Source organism: Lichenostomus cassidix, chromosome Z (genome assembly GCF_008360975.1).
Source record: "Lichenostomus cassidix isolate B80296 chromosome Z, HeHo_3.0, whole genome shotgun sequence".
NCBI lineage: Eukaryota > Metazoa > Chordata > Aves > Passeriformes > Meliphagidae > Lichenostomus > Lichenostomus cassidix.
The window spans coordinates 11503253-11521619 of NC_139511.1; the positions used below are offsets into that span (position 1 = coordinate 11503253).

The 18367-nt window shown below is 37.6% G+C and overlaps 1 protein-coding gene across 1 annotated transcript in view; it reads left to right on the forward strand.

The window, feature by feature from the left end:
- The window catches only part of ST8SIA4 (ST8 alpha-N-acetyl-neuraminide alpha-2,8-sialyltransferase 4), a 52234-nt gene extending 34636 nt beyond the window's left edge, over positions 1 to 17598 (forward strand). The window contains exon 5 of the mRNA XM_085041825.1: positions 12817 to 17598. Within this exon, the coding sequence (XP_084897951.1) occupies positions 12817 to 13099 (283 nt within the window). The 3' untranslated portion in view covers positions 13100 to 17598. The remainder of the gene's footprint in view (positions 1 to 12816) is intronic.
- Positions 17599 to 18367: the final 769 nt, after the last annotated feature.

Genomic DNA, 18367 nt, shown 5'->3' on the forward strand with positions numbered 1-18367 from the left:
TTCTCTTGGGAAGCTATTGCTTGTAAAATCAGTAGTGGGATCTGTAGCCTTCCACATAGGTATCACATATTTGCTTCTGATGGAGTGTAGAAGTGACTGAAAACAGTTTTTTCCTTATTGTATTTGCATGTCCTTGTGAAACCAGTTGACAGGCTTGGCAGAACACCAGTCACATCTCATTGCTATTTAATGGCCATTTTGTTTGGCGTTGTTTGCAGTGCAGTGAGAATTTAATTGGATGTGAAAACTGAGCCACATTTATTCTTTTAAGACAGTGATCCTTTGGCATGACAGCGTACAGACTCCTGCGTATTGTTTAAGTGTGCTTTTCTTATTTAATAGATTTTGTAAGGCAAACTGTCACTTTCAATTTCCACATTAAGTTGTGATGGCAGCAAATTTTTCCTGTTCAAACACATTCTTCAACACATGCTTGCACATGCATCAGTGAATGCTTTTTGACTGGTCAAAGGTTTTCTGTAGTCTTGATCCTAAGGAGTAACTTCTGTCTTGTTCATTTGCTGACGCATTATACTTTAATTTGTATGAAGCCTGTCCCGTCTGATTGGTAAATTCAGTGAGAACACTGGGATTTATGATGGTGTCTCAGTTTTGAGACAAATTTAAGAGAGGATACTCTGTAATGAATAGTCTCCTCTAAAGGGTTTCAGCAATCCCCTCCACCAATAGAAATAAATACTAATAGAGGAAAGTGGGGGGAAAAAAAAAACCCCAATTTTTTGCTAACAACAAAATGCCCGCAAGGCAAGGAAGGAAAGTAAATAACTGCTAAACACTGAACTGTCAGAACTCACCTCCTGCCCCACACATACAGAGGAACAAAAACCCCAAAATGCCCAGAGAATGGGGAAAATGTTGAATGCTCCTTTCTGACACGCGGTGCAAGGTGGTGCTGGCTTTCATGCTGAGGGCAGTGGAGCTTCCACAGAGGAGTTCCAGCAGGAGGCTAAAACCTGGTGGCTCTCTGGCATCAACCTCCTCTCCACAGCAGCCATGGCAGGCAAAAAAGCTTAGTGTGCTTTCTCCCCAGCTCGGTTCCCCGAGGTTTGGGGCTGGAACAGGGCAGCCCCGCTCCTGCCAGTCCCACTCCTCCAGCCTTGGACCAGCAGCAGTTCCCCTTGAGGTGGCTTAAAGATATCTACTGCAGCTTCTCCAAGCCATGGAAGAGGAAAGCTTTTTTCTGGGCCAAGAAAAAAACAAGCTAGCCAAGCAAAACCAAACTGCATGGCACCACAGAGCACCTGGATGGTGAGGCTTCAAAGATGCTTGTCAAAAAACCCAAAGCTCCCCCGACCTGGTCCTGGACCTTAAAGATCCAGCAACCATTTTTGGGCATAAAGCAGATGATCATGGAATAGGTTATCATCACAAATCACTCCAAGACAGATGGTAAAGTCAATAGCTTTTGTATGAGATTAGTCTGCACTGGTTCATTGCACTGATCAAATTTAAGGACCTGTAATGCATATTTTCTGCAATCATCTCTAAACAGGGGACTTCAGATTGTATTTATTAAATCAAGAGACTAGATTTCCTTCTGTATAACTGAAGTTAGTCTAACAAGTAGCATAGCACTGAACATGTTTTACTGTGTCCAGACCTGATGTTTGGCATTACTGACTCCAGCTATAAAGGGCAGTCAGGCACAAGCTGGAAGCAGTTTAAACCTGTTTATAGTACAATGAGCAAAGAGCATCCTGAACATATTCTCAAATTTACAGGCTGCACTTTTCAACTTTAGCTTCAGTATCAGTGCCAGTAATGAAATGCTTTTATAATACAGGGCATACTCCTCATCCTGGGATCATCTTTATAAATTTCCCCCTGTCTCAGGGATACGGAATATTATATTCCATAGCAGGGACCAATAAAACCCAAGCTGACTCTGTCTAAAAGCAATTGACATTAAAACATGCTTCCATTTGTAGCCCTACTTACTTAAAATTGAATTGTTTTGTTTTGCCTACATTTATAACTGTTTTGCTAGGATTGGGCCCAATACGCTTTCCGGAATGGAAATTCAACATGACTTTTCTTACCAATATTTTTTTCTTTTTTAGGATAGATTTAACAGGTGATGTAAGTTTTTAGAAAATGGTCTCTCAAGAATACAGGGCTGTGGTATAGATGTTCTAGGCCACAAATAAATTATTCCAGGGTTTTCAGAAGTGACAAGGCAGAATTTGAATAGTTGAATAGGAATTTATTAATTCCTTAATATGCATAGTGGACACTGCATTTTATGCTTATTCTTCTGATACTAATTTTTTTTTTGGAGCATGACTGTATTTGCATTGTTTTGAAAAGAGAAAATTAGGTAGGTTTTCTTTTCTGTTACTCAAGTTTACTGTCCATTAGCATAAGAACAGATATTCATTCAGTAGTAAAGACTAGATCTAATGGTGAAAGCTAGAATTAGGGCAAGTTATTAATTTTAATTACACCCCTTCAGTAATATTCTGTTGAAATTGTCATAGGAAAAATTATAGTCAATTATAAATTGTATTAATCTTCATGAAATATGAAAAAATAATACTTTATAATATGAATTTTATTTCATAAAATACTAAGAATTGATGTAAGGTTTTGAAATCCATATTTTATTAATTTAATTCAAAGTTACCTATGTTTCAAGGCACTTAACAATGTCCCCAGTCACTCTGATACACATTACTATTACAACTTTGAAGTACAATTACACAGTTCTTTTTTAGCCTCCTGTTCTTTCACTGAATTGTTATCTTTGTTCCAGCAGAGGATATTTCCCTGTTATTAATTTGACATGGTGTTCCCAGACAAGCTTTGACTACTGTAGTTGAAGAGTTTTATCCAATCAGTTTGCACTCTTTTTGCAAACCAAATTCCTTTCTCACTCCATTTGCAAATCTTTGGCATGGGAGATAGATTTTTTGGTAGTAATTTTTAATGAAATATAATGTAATTTTTGTCATGCCCTCACCAATTCCCAGAAAAAGTCCAAACCCCAGGACACAGTTTGACAAGCATAGAAGTTCAAGATCAACATGAACATTTCATTATACGTACCCAGTGGCACTGGTTATATATAATCGAGTTACTGTGCAGAACGTGGCTCAAATTCATTTCTTGGCTCCAATACCTTTGCTGACCCAAGCCATTTTCAAGCTTTCTTGCCAAGAGACTGCTTCATTAGTCTTTCTGAGGATTGAAAAGCTACTCTGAAAAGTATAAGGAGGGCTCTTTCAGGAAGGGAATATGGCTGATAAATCGTAGGCTGTTTATCATCCTGCCCTATCTCTGCCTGTTAAAGTTGCCCCTGTGGGATGGGTGAAATTTGGTATAGTCTTGTATTCATATTTCTCAGTTTAGCTTCAGCAACAGAAGAGGTCACAGAGTGGGCTTGTGTCTCTGTCCTTCAGCTGGAGGATGGCTGCTGCTATCAGCCTCCCTGATGCCACTGACAAAATCCCTGCCAAGGAAGCCAGCCAGCCATCACAGCTGGTCTGGATCAACCTCTAGCTCCATGAAATGTTCCAGTAGTAGAGATCCACAGCGCTGTCTCTTGTGCCACCCCTAGGTGGAAAAGGAGCGCTAGAAGATGAGTGGGGAGCAAAGAAATTCTTTCTAGCAGTGGTTACCACTCACCAACAAGCTTTTTCTTCAGTGAAGGAGCCTGCTTCTAAAACAGACACAGCATGAACACGAGTCAAAATATAAGCTTAGACTAGAAATGTCCTAAAACCTGAAAACATCTCTTTCTTGTGACTGCTTTCTCACGTTGCTGTTAGGAAATGCTGGAGTTTTTCTGTACGCTACACATTTGGGTTTTTTTTTTTTGCCTGACACTTTTTCCTCCTTCCCATCTTATTTCCCCCACCTTTACATACATTTCTGTGTGGAAGAATCGTAGGTAGTCATATTTTACTGAGGAGAAAATTTTGTTTTTAAAACCAATAAAATACTGTTGTGCTATCTTCAATATGATTATGAATTATGCCTTTGCTTTATTGCTTCTGTTTAATCCAAACTAATACCAGTACCCTTTTCAGAGAAGAAAATAAGTAATATTTTCTACATATACTAGAGGAGAAAAAGCCATTGACTCCCTCTGAAACATGCTTCCATTCGAAGGCCTATTTATTTAAAATACACTTGCTTTCTGTTTTCCTACTTTTATAACTGTTTTCTTAGAATTGGGCCCAGCGTGGTTTCCAGAATGGAAATCCCACACAACTTTTCCTACCAAGGATTATTTCTTTTGTAGCTGTGCTTTATAGCCATAGACATAGGTAAATATTTTACCTTCTGAGGTTTCATGCAGAAAGAATGAAACGAAGCAGAAAGGAGGATGATAAAACTACCGCAAATGGTTGCTTAGGTTTGGTATTCAACTTGATGGTTCTATTTCTTCCTAATTTATCAGCTACTTTGTCTTTTACTTTTTGTTATCATTGCTACTGTGTATTGCTACAGACTTGTATTTAGCTTTGACTGTTTATGTACCTTCAAAAAACGTCTCCTATTTGATATTTGAAACCCTCATAAAGCCATATGGATGCTTCTTGATCACCATTTGTATATTTATTTGTCATGCTGTTCCAGTGTGCTCCATAAGGTTAAGGTTTTATATTACTTCTTAGTATTTCCATGTTTTAAACGGTTCCATGGGACAAGATAAAAATATACAAAATAATAGTCATCTTAACTGTTGGCATTATAAGGGGGAAGAAAGTACCCAGTAATGCTAGCAGCTTTTAACATATGTATAACAAAAAATAGTTTACTTGATTCAGGTTCAGTCTATATTAATCAAAAATATAAATTTGAACTTACACACTCACACATTGACTTTCATTTTATAATTTTGAAGGTATTTCATTAATTTATAATGTCTGAGTGGGGAGTAAAAGCAAAATAAATTGTTACAAACTTGTTGTTTATCACTGGAGGATTCTAGTTCATGGCTACAATTTGATTTTTAAAATTTTTTAAAGTTTTTTAAGAAAGGTTTTTGAGCAGAATTTCTTAACCTGAAGGAAACATTAACATGTCTTCATACATATATATCGCCTGGAAATACATGCTCACAGCCCAGAAAGCCAGTTGTATCCTGGGCTGCATCAAAAGGAGCATGGCCAGCAGGTCCAGGGAGGTCATTCTGCCCCATTTTGCTCTGCTGAGACCCCATCTGGCTCTGGAGTCTTCAGCAGGAAAAAGACAGGGATCTGCTAGAGTACAGAGCACGGACACATAACTGATCAGAGGGCTGGAGCACCTCCTCTTTGAAGAATGGCTGGGCTTGCTGAGCCTGGAGAAGAGAAGGCTCCAGGGAGACTTTATTGTGGCTCTCCAGTACCTGAAGGGAGCCTACAAGAAAGCGGGAGATGGAGAGACTTTTTGCCAAGGTCTGTAGTGATAGGACAAAGGACAGTGGTTTTGAGCTGAAAGGTTTGGATTAGCCCAAAGGAAGAAGTGTTCTATGATGAGGGTGTTGAGACACTGGAACAGGTTGTTCAGGGAGGTTGCAGATGTCCCATTGCTGGAATTGCTCAAATCCAGGTTGGATGATGCTCTGAGCAACCTGGTCTAGTGAAATATATCCATGCCCATGACAGGGTGAGTGCAATAACTGGTCTTTAAAGGTCCCTCCCAACTTAATCAATTCTGTGATGCTATAATTCTTAGAATTCTGTATTTTGTCCCATTATCTGTACAGCAGGCATGTGTTAGTGTCTAATTATGTCACAGAAATAAGACAGACATGGAATACCTCACTGGAAGATCTATCTCTTTCCATCATATTTCAGTAAGGAGCTGATCTGTCAGAAAGGAAAACCTTTTCTCCAGAGGTTTGACTCTTGACTTTCTAAGTCTATAAACGTCAGACTCTAGGTCTGTTTTGCTGCACCTTTGCTATGTGTCTGCGTGCACATCTAGCGCAACCGTGATCTCAAATTATTTATAGCTGACTTCTCCTAAAATAAGGTTGTTTCACTCTTGAAAATGGTTTTGTGCATGAGTTGTGTGAGCAACGCTTTTTAGCAGAGGCTTGTACTGTGCTAGAGTTTCAGCTGATGACTTTCATGACTGAAGCAAGGGTAAATTTTTAGTCTCTATGAAGGCTAACTATAGAAGACTTAACTGTATTTATTTACTGGCAAAGGTTCAGATCTCTTTGTGGTGTAAATGGATTCATAAGGGCTTGAATAATTTTAAAAATACATTGATAAATATTCTTTGGAAGTTTCACTAGCAACAGAAGTAAGTAGCATTTACCTTCCCTTGTCCTGTGGTGGGATGTACTACAGAGAATATTTCTAACTACTAAAGAGGCAGATCAGATCAGGACAGAATCCTGACTTTTTGGGTAGAACTCTGATTGAGTTTCATCTCTTCATAGAGTATTACTCCTTTTAATGAAATAGGTTTTTATGTATGCTATTTCAAAATATTGTATACTGAAAATTGTCGAGTAGATCTTGTGCAAACACTCACCAGCTTTTTTGTGCTAGCTGTCACATTTTCTGTGTAATTCACACTTTAATTCTTTCACACTTCAGATTCTTTGAGCAGCATTATGCCCAAAGCATATCTCAGTAAGAAAAAGACAAATAGTGCATTTTTAATTAAAACATTCATATACATTGAGACAGGGTTATTTATATCATTTTGATTAATCCCACTGAAGACAAGAAACCACAAGAAAAGGCTTTGTTCATTGAGTTTGAGGAAGATATTTGCCTTAACACCTTCTATAGGAAGCAGATGTTGGGTCCAAGAACATGAAAGTGGCTATTTAAGAGATCACTTTCCTAGCCTGTAGTCTTACCAGTGCCAGGTGCCAACACAGAAATCTAGAAAAGTTAGAAACGGAGGAGAGATTACTTTGTGATATATGCTCCCATGGCCAGCAGCTCGGCAAACCTTTGAGAAGGAGCTTCATCACCAATACTGGGTTTGTGAACAAGTTGTGGTTGTGAGCAAGTTGTGGTTGTTCTGGAATTCCCAGTTCAGTGTTGTGTTGTGTTGTATAAAAAGTACTTTCATCTCACCTGCTAATAAATTACTTTCCTGAGTCCATAGCTTTTTATATTACAGTGCTTATGTTAAAGTAGTAGTTAAATCCCTATTTGCCACCTTCACAGACTTCCTAATTTTGGAGTGTTTTGCCATCTTCCCACCTAGTTGTCTCTTTTTCAAGCTACTCTGTCCTTCCCTCATACAGAAGTTACTTTATTCTTCTGATAGTGTTTGTTGCTTTACTCTGTGTCTTGTCCTGTTCTAAAGTATTTTTTGAAGAAGTGTAATCAAGACAATATACATCCTCCAGCTTCTCACACACTCTTGAGTAACACTGAAATGTTTTGTCATCGTTCTCAAAATCTTTTTTCCCCTACCTTCTTACTAATGCAAATATTTTAACTTCTCAAATACCATACAAGATTTCTCAGAAAGCTCTTTTTAAAAATATTCTCTCTGTCTGTAAAAGGAACAGAATTTCATTGACAGCCAAGATGTGTTGAGTAGCTTTACTAGGAGATCAGCTTGGACATCTCAAGGAACAGAGCTCAGTATATAATCTTTTGAGCTATTCAGAGTTGTAATATACATGTTTCCTCAGATTCAACCGTGTCCAGAACAAGGAATTAAAAATCCGTTGAAATGTATGCAACCACATTCTGAATCTATTTATGTTTTGACTCCTTATGGAATTTGTAGATAAAGCAAATAAAGGTGCTAAGTATACCAAATTACCTGGTATTTGAATGTAGCCAATAATATCTGATTTTCTTTGTCTTGAGACAGCACTTCATTGTGAGTACAGCGATGGAAAAGCACATTTCATTTTTTAATCTAGTCAGAAGTCCTCTATTCCACAGTAGCAAGATAAGCAATTGTAATTTGAATTCCTTGAGATCCATTTAATGTAATGATGAATTGTTGCATAAATTAGTCATTGTAATGGAGTCAACTCAGAAGATAATTCCAACTATTTTTAGCTATTTTTAAAACAGATGTCTATGGCTTTATGTGTTTATTTTAATTTGGTTTTTGTCAATAGCTCCAAGAAGTCGTTATTAGGTAGCAACATGCTAATCAATTGACATTCCTCTGGCAGTCATCCTGAAAGTAGAACATTCCATTTTCATAAATCTGAGGATATCTTTCTAGATATAGGTGAAAGTCTGGTGGATTTTACTGTATCTAACTATGGGTAGTAACCATAGTTACTAACCATGGGTGGTATTTTGGTCTGGCAGAAACGGATGCAGTATTTTTAAAGGCCAAAATATTGAGGTTCCGTAAACTCAAAGACAAATACAGGTGTCAAAGCAATCTTTTAATGTGCTTATGGTTGTAAATAATTTATGTATGTCATACTCATCAGGGCAGACTTTTACTTTTTTTCATTGCTTTTTCTAAGTTTAAAAGGAGTTGTCCACTCAAGCACCCTAAAGCAGGAAAGATATTGGCCAACTGCAAGCAAGCTGAGCAGGGAGCTACAAAGGTGGTTAGGCTGGAGCACAGGCCCAGCCAGCAATAGTTGAGAAACCCTACCTGGAGAAAGAGATTGGACTGAGATCTATCAGAGGTTGGTCAGAGGTTTGCTGACATCCGTTCCAATAGGAATAATCTCATGATTCTTGTAAAAATCGTTATTAATGAGATGTTTAGCTTTTGTACTAATGTCTCAATTTAGAATCAATTTTTGATATACTTTTTATAGCTTTTCGTATTATCTTAGTAGAGACAAAGAAGGGTCTTTCACAAAAATTACATGTATGCACACAGAATTTTAAAACATGTATTTTATTCATAGTGTGGACCTGCATGTAAGAACTAGATTTCATTAAGATAATAAAAATAAAAAGGAAAGAAAAAACATTTATGTCTAAAGCATCAAAAAGTGCTAAAATAATGCTGGCACAAATCCACTATTGACAATATTTCTCTCTAGTACTAACAGAAATACCAAAAATGTATTTGATTATTTTCCCTTTTTAATATAAAGTACAGTGAAACATGCAAGAGATCACTGTTCAGATTTTAAAATCACATGAAATCTAGTCAAAGTGTGTATGCCCTGTAGAAAGAAAGTGTTATAGAAGAGAGATCCATATTGGGCTGTGTGAAAGAGTTCTCAGGTGTGTGACCTAATATGTCTGAGGTGGGTAAGAGGTTTTAGAGGCAAGAATGCTTGGATTTAGGATGAGGAGCGGAGGTGAAAATAGACAGAATGATAGGAGGAGCAAAAGGACATTGTTTCAGTAGTCAGTACCTGCTCAAATATACCTTCTTTTCATGGAAGAGGCATTTCTAGCAGTCCCTTGCTATCTGCAGGGTGAGCTTTACTCTTACAGTGTACTGTGGGGTTTTTTGGTCACCTGTTGCTAACATGGTATTTCATAAGGGCAATTTTATAAAAATGCAGTACATGGTCCTAACCTTCCTTTCATTGCAGACAGTTCAACAAACTCTCTCTTTGTGCTGTTTTTCACTTGCCCCTAGAAATTACTTTTAACTTTTGAGCATGAACTGAAATTCATGGTATTTGGCGAGTGTCTTTACTACATTACCATCAGCCATATATCATAAAGTAGTTTGAAGTGAGATCTCTCTGAATTCAAGCTACTCAACTTCAACTCACAAAAATTGTAGAATTAAAGGATGTTTACACATTGGCGTGTTCAGTAATCATCAAGAAATTCAGCCTTAAGGCCCCACAAAGGAGTTTTTTTGCATAAGGCATCAAGAAAACGAGTGCCTGTGTGGTGCACTGTGTGACCAGTTAACGGTCTTCATTAGTGATGCCGATTTCCTAACATGCTAAGATGCACTCAGACCTGTCAGTTAAGCTAATTCCTTATCCAGCTGGAAAATCAGAAATTAGTCATGAGTGAAGATACAGAGATTAGTTATGAAAAACAAGAGAGATTCTCATTAGGTTCTAGAGTAAATTGCTTCCTTTATGTTGTAATCTTATGTTGTAATCTTATGTTGTAATCTTAGTTATAATCTTAGAAAATTAGTTCGTCCCAGAAAAGTAGATTAGGAAAGTATCATCCTGCTTTATACTAAAGCTATAATAAAACTCCAGAAACTGAAAACAAGTACAAAAATGCTTGTTGGTTAAAGCATCATCAATCAATCCTAATCAGCCTTAACTCAGCTTCAAATTAGAATAGCTAGCTGCTTGAACAACTGAAACGTTGACATGTATCTTTCAGGACAGAAATCGCAGAGACTGCTTGTGATTTGTGTCACTACTTGACAACCAATTTTATTAATTCAAGCAGATATTGGGAGCCAGGAATGTGCAGAGATAAATAATCTTTAGGAAGCATCAGTCTAGAGCATCACATGCCTCCAACTATTTCATTTGTTGCATTTCTTTTTTTTTTTACCCGTCTGAAGTATAATTGATCCCAAGTTAAAAATTTTTATACTACAGCAATTATTATATTTTCAATACAGAGTTTGGAATTCTTTTCAATTTGAAGGAATACCAAATAGTTAAACTTCTGTTTTGTATGAGAACTGAATATGACAAACAGAAGAGATTATATGCTTTTGTACTCTAAAATTGTAAGAGGGTCTTCATTGCATCGTATTCCTTCATTACATTCTTATTTCTGGACAGAAATGCTGAAGTAAGATGTAGTGTCCTTTTCAAATATTTACATCGACCTGTTTACTTGTAATTTAATTCTCTGCCATTAACATCCTATTCCTGGAAGGGTGAAATTCAACTGGATTGATATTCCTGTAGTACCAGATGCATCAGTTTGGACCACTCTTTGGCGAGAAACACTCATGTAAATGGATGACTGCGTGGGATTAAAGTACCGACTTCTCAAGAGACAAATACCACTTTCTACAAAAATTAAATAACTAGCTTTTACTTTTAATCTGTTTTGCTGCATCTGTGATATGAAGTGCTAAAAGTGTTCAGCTTTCTTTCTTTCTTCAGCAACTTTGCCATAAACAAACATTTATTTTCTAGAATGGAGTCTCTCCTTCAGTTTATCTTGTTTTACAGAGTTGTAGTTTATCAAAGTGAGAAGCAAACTGCTTATGTCTGAAAAAGTGTGTTTATGAAAACAATGAAAAATTATATATGCATGTGTCATTCGTGGATGTGCCCATTCCCAGTTACATTTATTCTTTAAGTACGTTTTTTTACCATCCTGTTTTTACAGCCAAGCAAAATTTGGCATCATTCCTTCTGCTGTTTTTGAAGGAGCAGTCACTCACCCTAGAACTATTTCCTGCTTGCAGGGTCCTTCCACTTTCAAAAAACAAGCTTGAGTAAAACAGCTCCAAAACAACAACAACAGCAACAAAAAACCCAAAACAAAAGCTCAAAACAGAACAAAACAAAAAAACTCCACCAAAAGTACCAAATTAGCTTTCACATGCATACATACCTGTGATTCAAAGCCGTGGTTTTGGCAAAGGATGAAATTAAAAAGGCCATTTTCAATTGTATGATTAATTTAACTGTTACATATTATCTGGTGCTTTTAACATACTTAAAGCTTTGATTAAAGACATAGTTTTTCTGTCCTGTCTCATACTGGGGCGTGGGATGTTCCTCCTGCTGCACCAGTAATTCCTTTATACCAATCTGGTTGCATAGTTTTAAGTTTCAGCCTGATGGTAATCCCCTTTAAAAAAAGGCTGACTCTGATATGATGAGGCTTATCTCCCTTGACCTTCTTCCTAGATTGTGATGGAAGCAATTCACAGCCTACTACTAAGAGTACACTGGTCAGTTGCAATGGTTTTACATTTGTGTGGTAATGCTATGTAGTGCTTTCCTCCCTTACTTGCAGTCACACCTTCCCATAGTCTGATCAGTACAGCTGTGTGCATTGCTGTTGTTTGTCTGGATCATCAGAATGACCAGGTTTAAGAATCTAAGCATCCTTTTTTATTTCTGTAAAGTACTAGCAGACCTTATATTGAATCAGACCTGGGAGAAGTGTTTTACCAGTAATAGGCTGGCACTATTTTAATGAAGTTCTGATTTTAAACATTAGAGAAGTAGAACAACGTCGGTGACAGACTGAGGGTACCAACATGAGGTACATGCTGGAATCCAGCTAAGTTTCCATTTGTCTCTGAAAACTCTCTGCTGCTTTTGAAGCCATAACCAGACTTGTTACTGGCTCAGGGAAACTGTACTGTAGCTTCAGACAGACCAGTGAATGTTTGAGTACAAAACAAAGCCTTTTAAAAATCAGTAGTGTCAGGTTTTGCTTATCTGTAATCTGCTGTTAGCAACAGGTTGCTTTATGTGCTTAATCACAAGTAAGCAAATCAGGCTTCACTTCTACTCACTTCTGAAAGTTATATTCCTATGTTTATCATTTCCATCTGTTTTCTATTTAGACTGGCAATTTGCGAAGTAACCGCCAGGTCAATATTCAATGTAGAGCTCACTTGATCAGGTGAATTAGATACTGCAAGAGGTCAGATTTTATAGCAAGAGACTCTTCCCTGATCTGGCTGAGGAGGTTAACTGCAGTTTCCTAGCTTCTGCTGACATGATATCTTGTTAGGATTAAAACCTGAACCAAGTTTCTTAGTTGGCCAGCTTTTCTTCAGCACTGCTAAATAAGGTCTCCCTTAACCTCTTCTAGGAGGAATAAAGGTGCACCAGAACAGTGTCATCGTGATCTCAGTTTAGAGAAAAGGAGACTTTTGCCTTTTTGTACTGTAAAATGAATACAGTGTAGATAAAATAAGTTTGCAAGATTTATTCATGTGAAGTTATATGAGTTTCTTAATGTACTTTTTCTTTCTTTGCAGTTATTGGCTGACAAACAAGGTCCACATTAAACGACCCAGCACTGGTCTCCTCATGTATACACTTGCCACTAGATTTTGTGATGAAATTCACCTGTATGGATTTTGGCCATTCCCAAAGGATTTACATGGAAAACCAGTCAAATATCATTATTATGATGACCTGAAGTATCGGTACTTTTCTAATGCCAGTCCTCATAGGATGCCATTAGAGTTTAAAACATTGTATGTGTTACATAATAGAGGAGCACTTAAATTAACAACAGGGAAATGCATACAGCAATAAAGCACATGTAAAGTACAATAAATACAGAATACTCACCTCATCATAAAGTTGTTGTGGAATGGCAATGGGAACCACAGTGGGATTTGTTTCAGTACCCACTAAGCCATTGGAAAAAAGGCGTTATATCAGAAGTACGTAACCAGCTGTTATACCTGTAAAGTGGAATATAATTAAGCTATCTTGGCTGCAAGGGTTCAAGTAAGTGCCACTTTCACTAAGAACAAAGCTTGAATGTATGCTCAGTAGTGTTTACAGGATTCAGTGACAAATTCATCATGAATTAAAGAAGAAAAAGAGCCTGCCGATTTGCAACTGTGGTCAGACAGCCTACGCAAGAAATACCCAGTGGATGGAATATTTTCTTAAGCAAATAAATCAGGCTTTGGCAGAAAATATCATGATGGATTTGAGTAGAGAAAGTGAAGTCTGTAAGATCAAACAAATCAGCAAATGCCTTCAGTCAGAGAACTATTTCTGATCTTGTATTATAACCTCAGCTTTTTTTGCTGTTTTTCTTGTTGCTGTTGGGTGGGTTTTGTTGCTTTTAAGTTACATCTTATGGAATTGTCCTAAGAAAAAAAAAGATTTGTAAGCGTGGGAGGGTGGAGGGGACATCAAACATTTTATCAAGTGTTACTGTGTTGTATCTTGCTGTCACACAATCCTTTACATCCCAATTGTTTTTCTAGCTACCATTGTCAGTACCCATTACATGAAACTACACAGATACCATTTTGATCTGACTTAAAGAGAAGGTTTTCTCTCCTGTACAGATTTTAAGACATACAAGAGGTGCCCTTTTTTTCAGTGCCAAAGACTACTCCTATACACATTTTTTCCTTATCTTGGAGAAATGGTGTGGATTTAGTTTTTTCTATGCTGCTTAAGGGAACATATTCTTTGTTATTTATATTTTTTAAGCATCTCAAATCAAAGCCTCTTTGATTTGCATGTAGAATCATGACTTTGCATATAGAATTCTACAGAAAAATCTGCAGGAGTAAAGAAATTATTTTATACATTCAAAAATATATGTATATATTTACACAGTTTTATTCCTGGTAGAAAGGAAGACACAGTCTGAAGAAACTCAGGTGACTGTGGAACACATATAAAGGAAAAAAAAAAGAACTTAGATAGTTAAATGGAAAAAACTGCAGATCATACAGTTCTTTTAAAACCTAAATTTCTGATGCTGTTAGATGATCTCATTATTTAATATACCTCTTTTGTATAGTCTAGATGTTCTAATGTGTAACTGACCGAAATAACACAGGGCTGCATTCTCACAGTTGTTTTTTTGATCATCAGTCTTGTTTATCCACAAAACCAAGAGTTCTTTCACTTCCTTCTTTCCCAAAAAAGAGAACAAGAAATAACAGGAGCATAGGAGAGGGTGAGGTGTCAGTACAGAATACATTAAGAAACAAAACCTGTCATCCTATCATATGTTTCAGTGCTAAAGGAGCACATAAAAGGATAACATCATGGTTTTACATCTTTCCTGTTATGATTGGCTAAGGACTAAGCATGCAGGGTATTTTCATGCAGGGTATTTCTTGTTTGTTTTTGGATCTACATTAGCTACTAGTCTCCAGATATGATATTCAGTGTATCTACTGAATTTTGAATTAGGTTGAGCAATTTCATACATATCACCACGCTCACTAACATTTACTAGCTGAAAATGCTCTTTATTACCCATTTTCTCCTCTTAAATGCATGTGTTTCATCATGCATGACTGGAGATCTGTGATTGTGCAAATTTGATAGCTAAATCACTGCCTTGCAGCCAAATATTGCAAGAAACAGAAAGTCAGTTCTGCTATATCTAAGACACAGTCACATCTTTCCTTATTCACCAAGACAGTTTACATTGCCCACACGCTTATGTTCAGTAAGTGGTCCTAACATACAACTCACTGAAAACAAGGATTCACAAGGAACCAAAGAGCCATACAGACTGGAATGTGTTTAATTTGTTGTTGACTATATATTGTTGTTTGTTCACTATATATGCCTTCATTTTAATACAAGGTTATTTCTTTGATGAAGGGTGAACATATTCCTGTTCTTGCTGTTAGGGTTTTGTTGCTGTTGATCTTCTAAAACACATTCCATATACGTTGAACAAATTGCTGTTGAAATAAAGAATTCACAGATTGCCAGTCTCTCAGAAGCTCAGAGAAACATCTGCTTAGCTTTATATTCTGGAAATGTCTTTTGTTCTCTGTAGTGTCAAGCCATCGACAAATGGCAAGCTTAAGTAGTCTAAAATACTGGCCAACAGGTGATTTTGTTCACCTGAGGGAAGCTTTGAATATGCCAATCTGACAGCAAAGTCAATAGGACTCTCTAATTCCTATGGCAGTGAAAAAAAATTGACTAAATGAATAAATGAAAAGAATATCATGTAAGTAGAAAGATACGTGAGAGAATTTGCCTTTAAAAGTCAGCAGACAAATTAACCCTTGGCCTAAGCCTGTTTTGCATTCTTTGCAATTTGATTTTTGGCAAGTTAAACTTTAGTACAGTTAAGTTGAAGTTCACTTTAGTACACAAGCCATGGAGTCCAAATTTTTAACCTGTCACTAAATTTCTCTGACTTGGTTTGTCACAGGACATCACAGTAGCACATACTTCCAAGACAACAGAATTTTCCCATACCTCCTGAAAACTGGGCCTTAACCTCATCTTCTGCAGACTTTCCACCTTCAATACTGCACACTTGGGCACTGTGAGCCTTGGGCTCAGGGCTCTCTGCCATCATCCACACTCATCCTTCTCATACCGTGCTTCCCTCAAACCAGTAGCAGGTGTGCATCCCTACCAAAAGCAGGGAACTCCACACCAGCACAGCTCTCACCTCTTCTCTCACTTTATCTTCAGGTGAAGTGGAATGTAGTTAGTGGTGGGTCTCAAACCATTCTCTGAGGCAAGTAATGGTCGTGGTCTTTGACTGTACAGGTTTCCAGAAGCACTAGGAGTCATTTTACATTATTGTTCTTGTATAAGACCTGTGTCCATGTGAAGCCCAAAGATTCTGGGAGGCTCCCTGGTTTGTGGTTTGTTGTGCTACAAGTTGTTTTGAGATGGTTTGTGACCACCAGTTACTGCTTGGTCTAAGGTGACCTGAGGTGAGATATGCCCAGGACTTTCCCTGTTGTTTGCACTCTACAGCTGAGAACCTGTAAGCAGTGGACTCATTGCAGACACCCTTCTTACCTTTCCCTTATTCCTCCTGGGGCTCTTGGAGTATTTCTATTAAGGCACCCCAGGACCTAAATGGGAAAAACAGATTACTTCCAGTGTGTGACTTTTTCCCTAAAGGTGACCCAGGGCATAGCAGCAAAGGCTTAACTGCTGTGTGGAGAATTTGAGGTGGAGCAGATTTCACCTTGTGATCCTTCACTGGTCAGCAGTCAACAGCTTAACCCTCTGTAGCTGCCTTTGATGATTTCTGTTGTTTATCTACATTCCCACCTCTGCTGCGCACAGCACAGAGCAGGTAATCACATTATAATTACCACTTTTATAATCCAACACTATCAACAACTAATACAAGTAGAAAGATCCATACCAATGTAATGTTATCTGCCCTGGTGAGCACCAACTGAAATGCCAGTGAGTTGTGTTCAGAGTGTTTCCAAAATTTATCCTCTCATCAGCTATATCAATTGCCAGCTGTAGTTGCTAGATGTATGTTAAAAATAAGAACTGTGAACTAAATCAAGACAGCAGAATGTGTATATTTTTCCAAAGCTTACAGCAGCTTTGCATTAAACAACTTGATTTCATTCAGATGAATTTATTGTAAATTGTTTATTAAGATACATGTTTGTGTTTCTGTGACAGAGTCTTTCATATTTCATAAAAAGAACATAAATGTTTGTTAACTTTTCAGCTTTGGGACAGTTCTCTCCCACAGCTCTGAGCCACTCTCCAGATATAAGATCTACTGAGCCTTTCAAGTCTGAATCTGATATGTAATAAAGACTGTATCATTATTTTTTAAACAATATAAGCAACATGTGCTTGAGGTCAGTACTTTTTCTCTAACTGACTGCAATTTGAAGGAAATCAGATGCGGGTTCAGTACCTTTTTTTAGTGGTTGATGTAGCAAAGTCCACTCTTTGTGGTGACTTTCCTGGGAGAGATGTGTCCAGGATTTAGATGGGGATCTAGATTAGCATATTTCAGGATAGAACTCTGAAATTGCACATTATTTATTTTTAAGAGCACCGTTACTTTGTGTAGGGAAAAGCACAATTGTTATAAATGTAGATAAAGGAAGAGTGTTTACAGAGAGCTTCATGCCTGCACAGTACAATTGCTACTGAGTGTATGTCATACAATTTCTGTGGTTTAAGTATTGATATATATTCTGTCAGAATTGTCATGTTTGACACTGTTAGTATTATTTCAAGTACAGCTATGGGGATTGTTTTTTACTTGTGTTACTGAAAAATAAAAATTTTCTGTCATGTTTTCTGCTATATTCTGTTCCATATTCCTTTGTTACACAGTTATGGGGTTTTTTTCCAATTTTGTGCTAATTGTAAAAATATGTGTTAAGAATGAGTGTCTGCTCCTTTAAGGTGTCTAATGAAGGGCTTTCTCAACACAAAAGGGGATATTAAGAAATGGAGGAAGCCATCAATACAGACACAAACTTGTCTGACCAATAACAGGGGAGGCAGAGATGAGAACCAAAACTGATGAGTTGCACAAAATGGTGGGGGTATGTAGAGTTTAGGATGTTTTATTCTGATCAAGAACTTTGTCAAATGGGATACTAAGCAAAAGGGGGAAGCAAAGTATGTGGGGACCCAGACCTGGCAGGGAAATCATAATGGAGACAAGGAGAAGAAGCCAACGTCATCAGTCACGCTGAACAGCTGTCAAGAAACTGTGGGCAAATAGTACTTTGCAACTGATAAGGATGCAAAGTACTATTTGGATGTTGGAAGGGAGTTAGTGGGTCTTTGGAAATGGAGCAATGTGCAGGGGAGGAAGAGAAGAGGAATAGACAGAAAGGGGCTGGTCGCATGTAAACCATGGCAGCTCAGTACACTTGTCTGGCAGAGTCCTGAGGCTGATTGTCACAATCTGTCCTAACTATTCATTAAATTTTCTTTTACCTCTGTGTAATCACTGTCCCATGCATGTCCATGCTGCAAGGTGTCACTGCCAGATACTGGGGGACTGTTATGAGAGGAGTGGGTGCCAGCTGCTGTAGTGCTGATAAGGGATATGGATGACCTTGG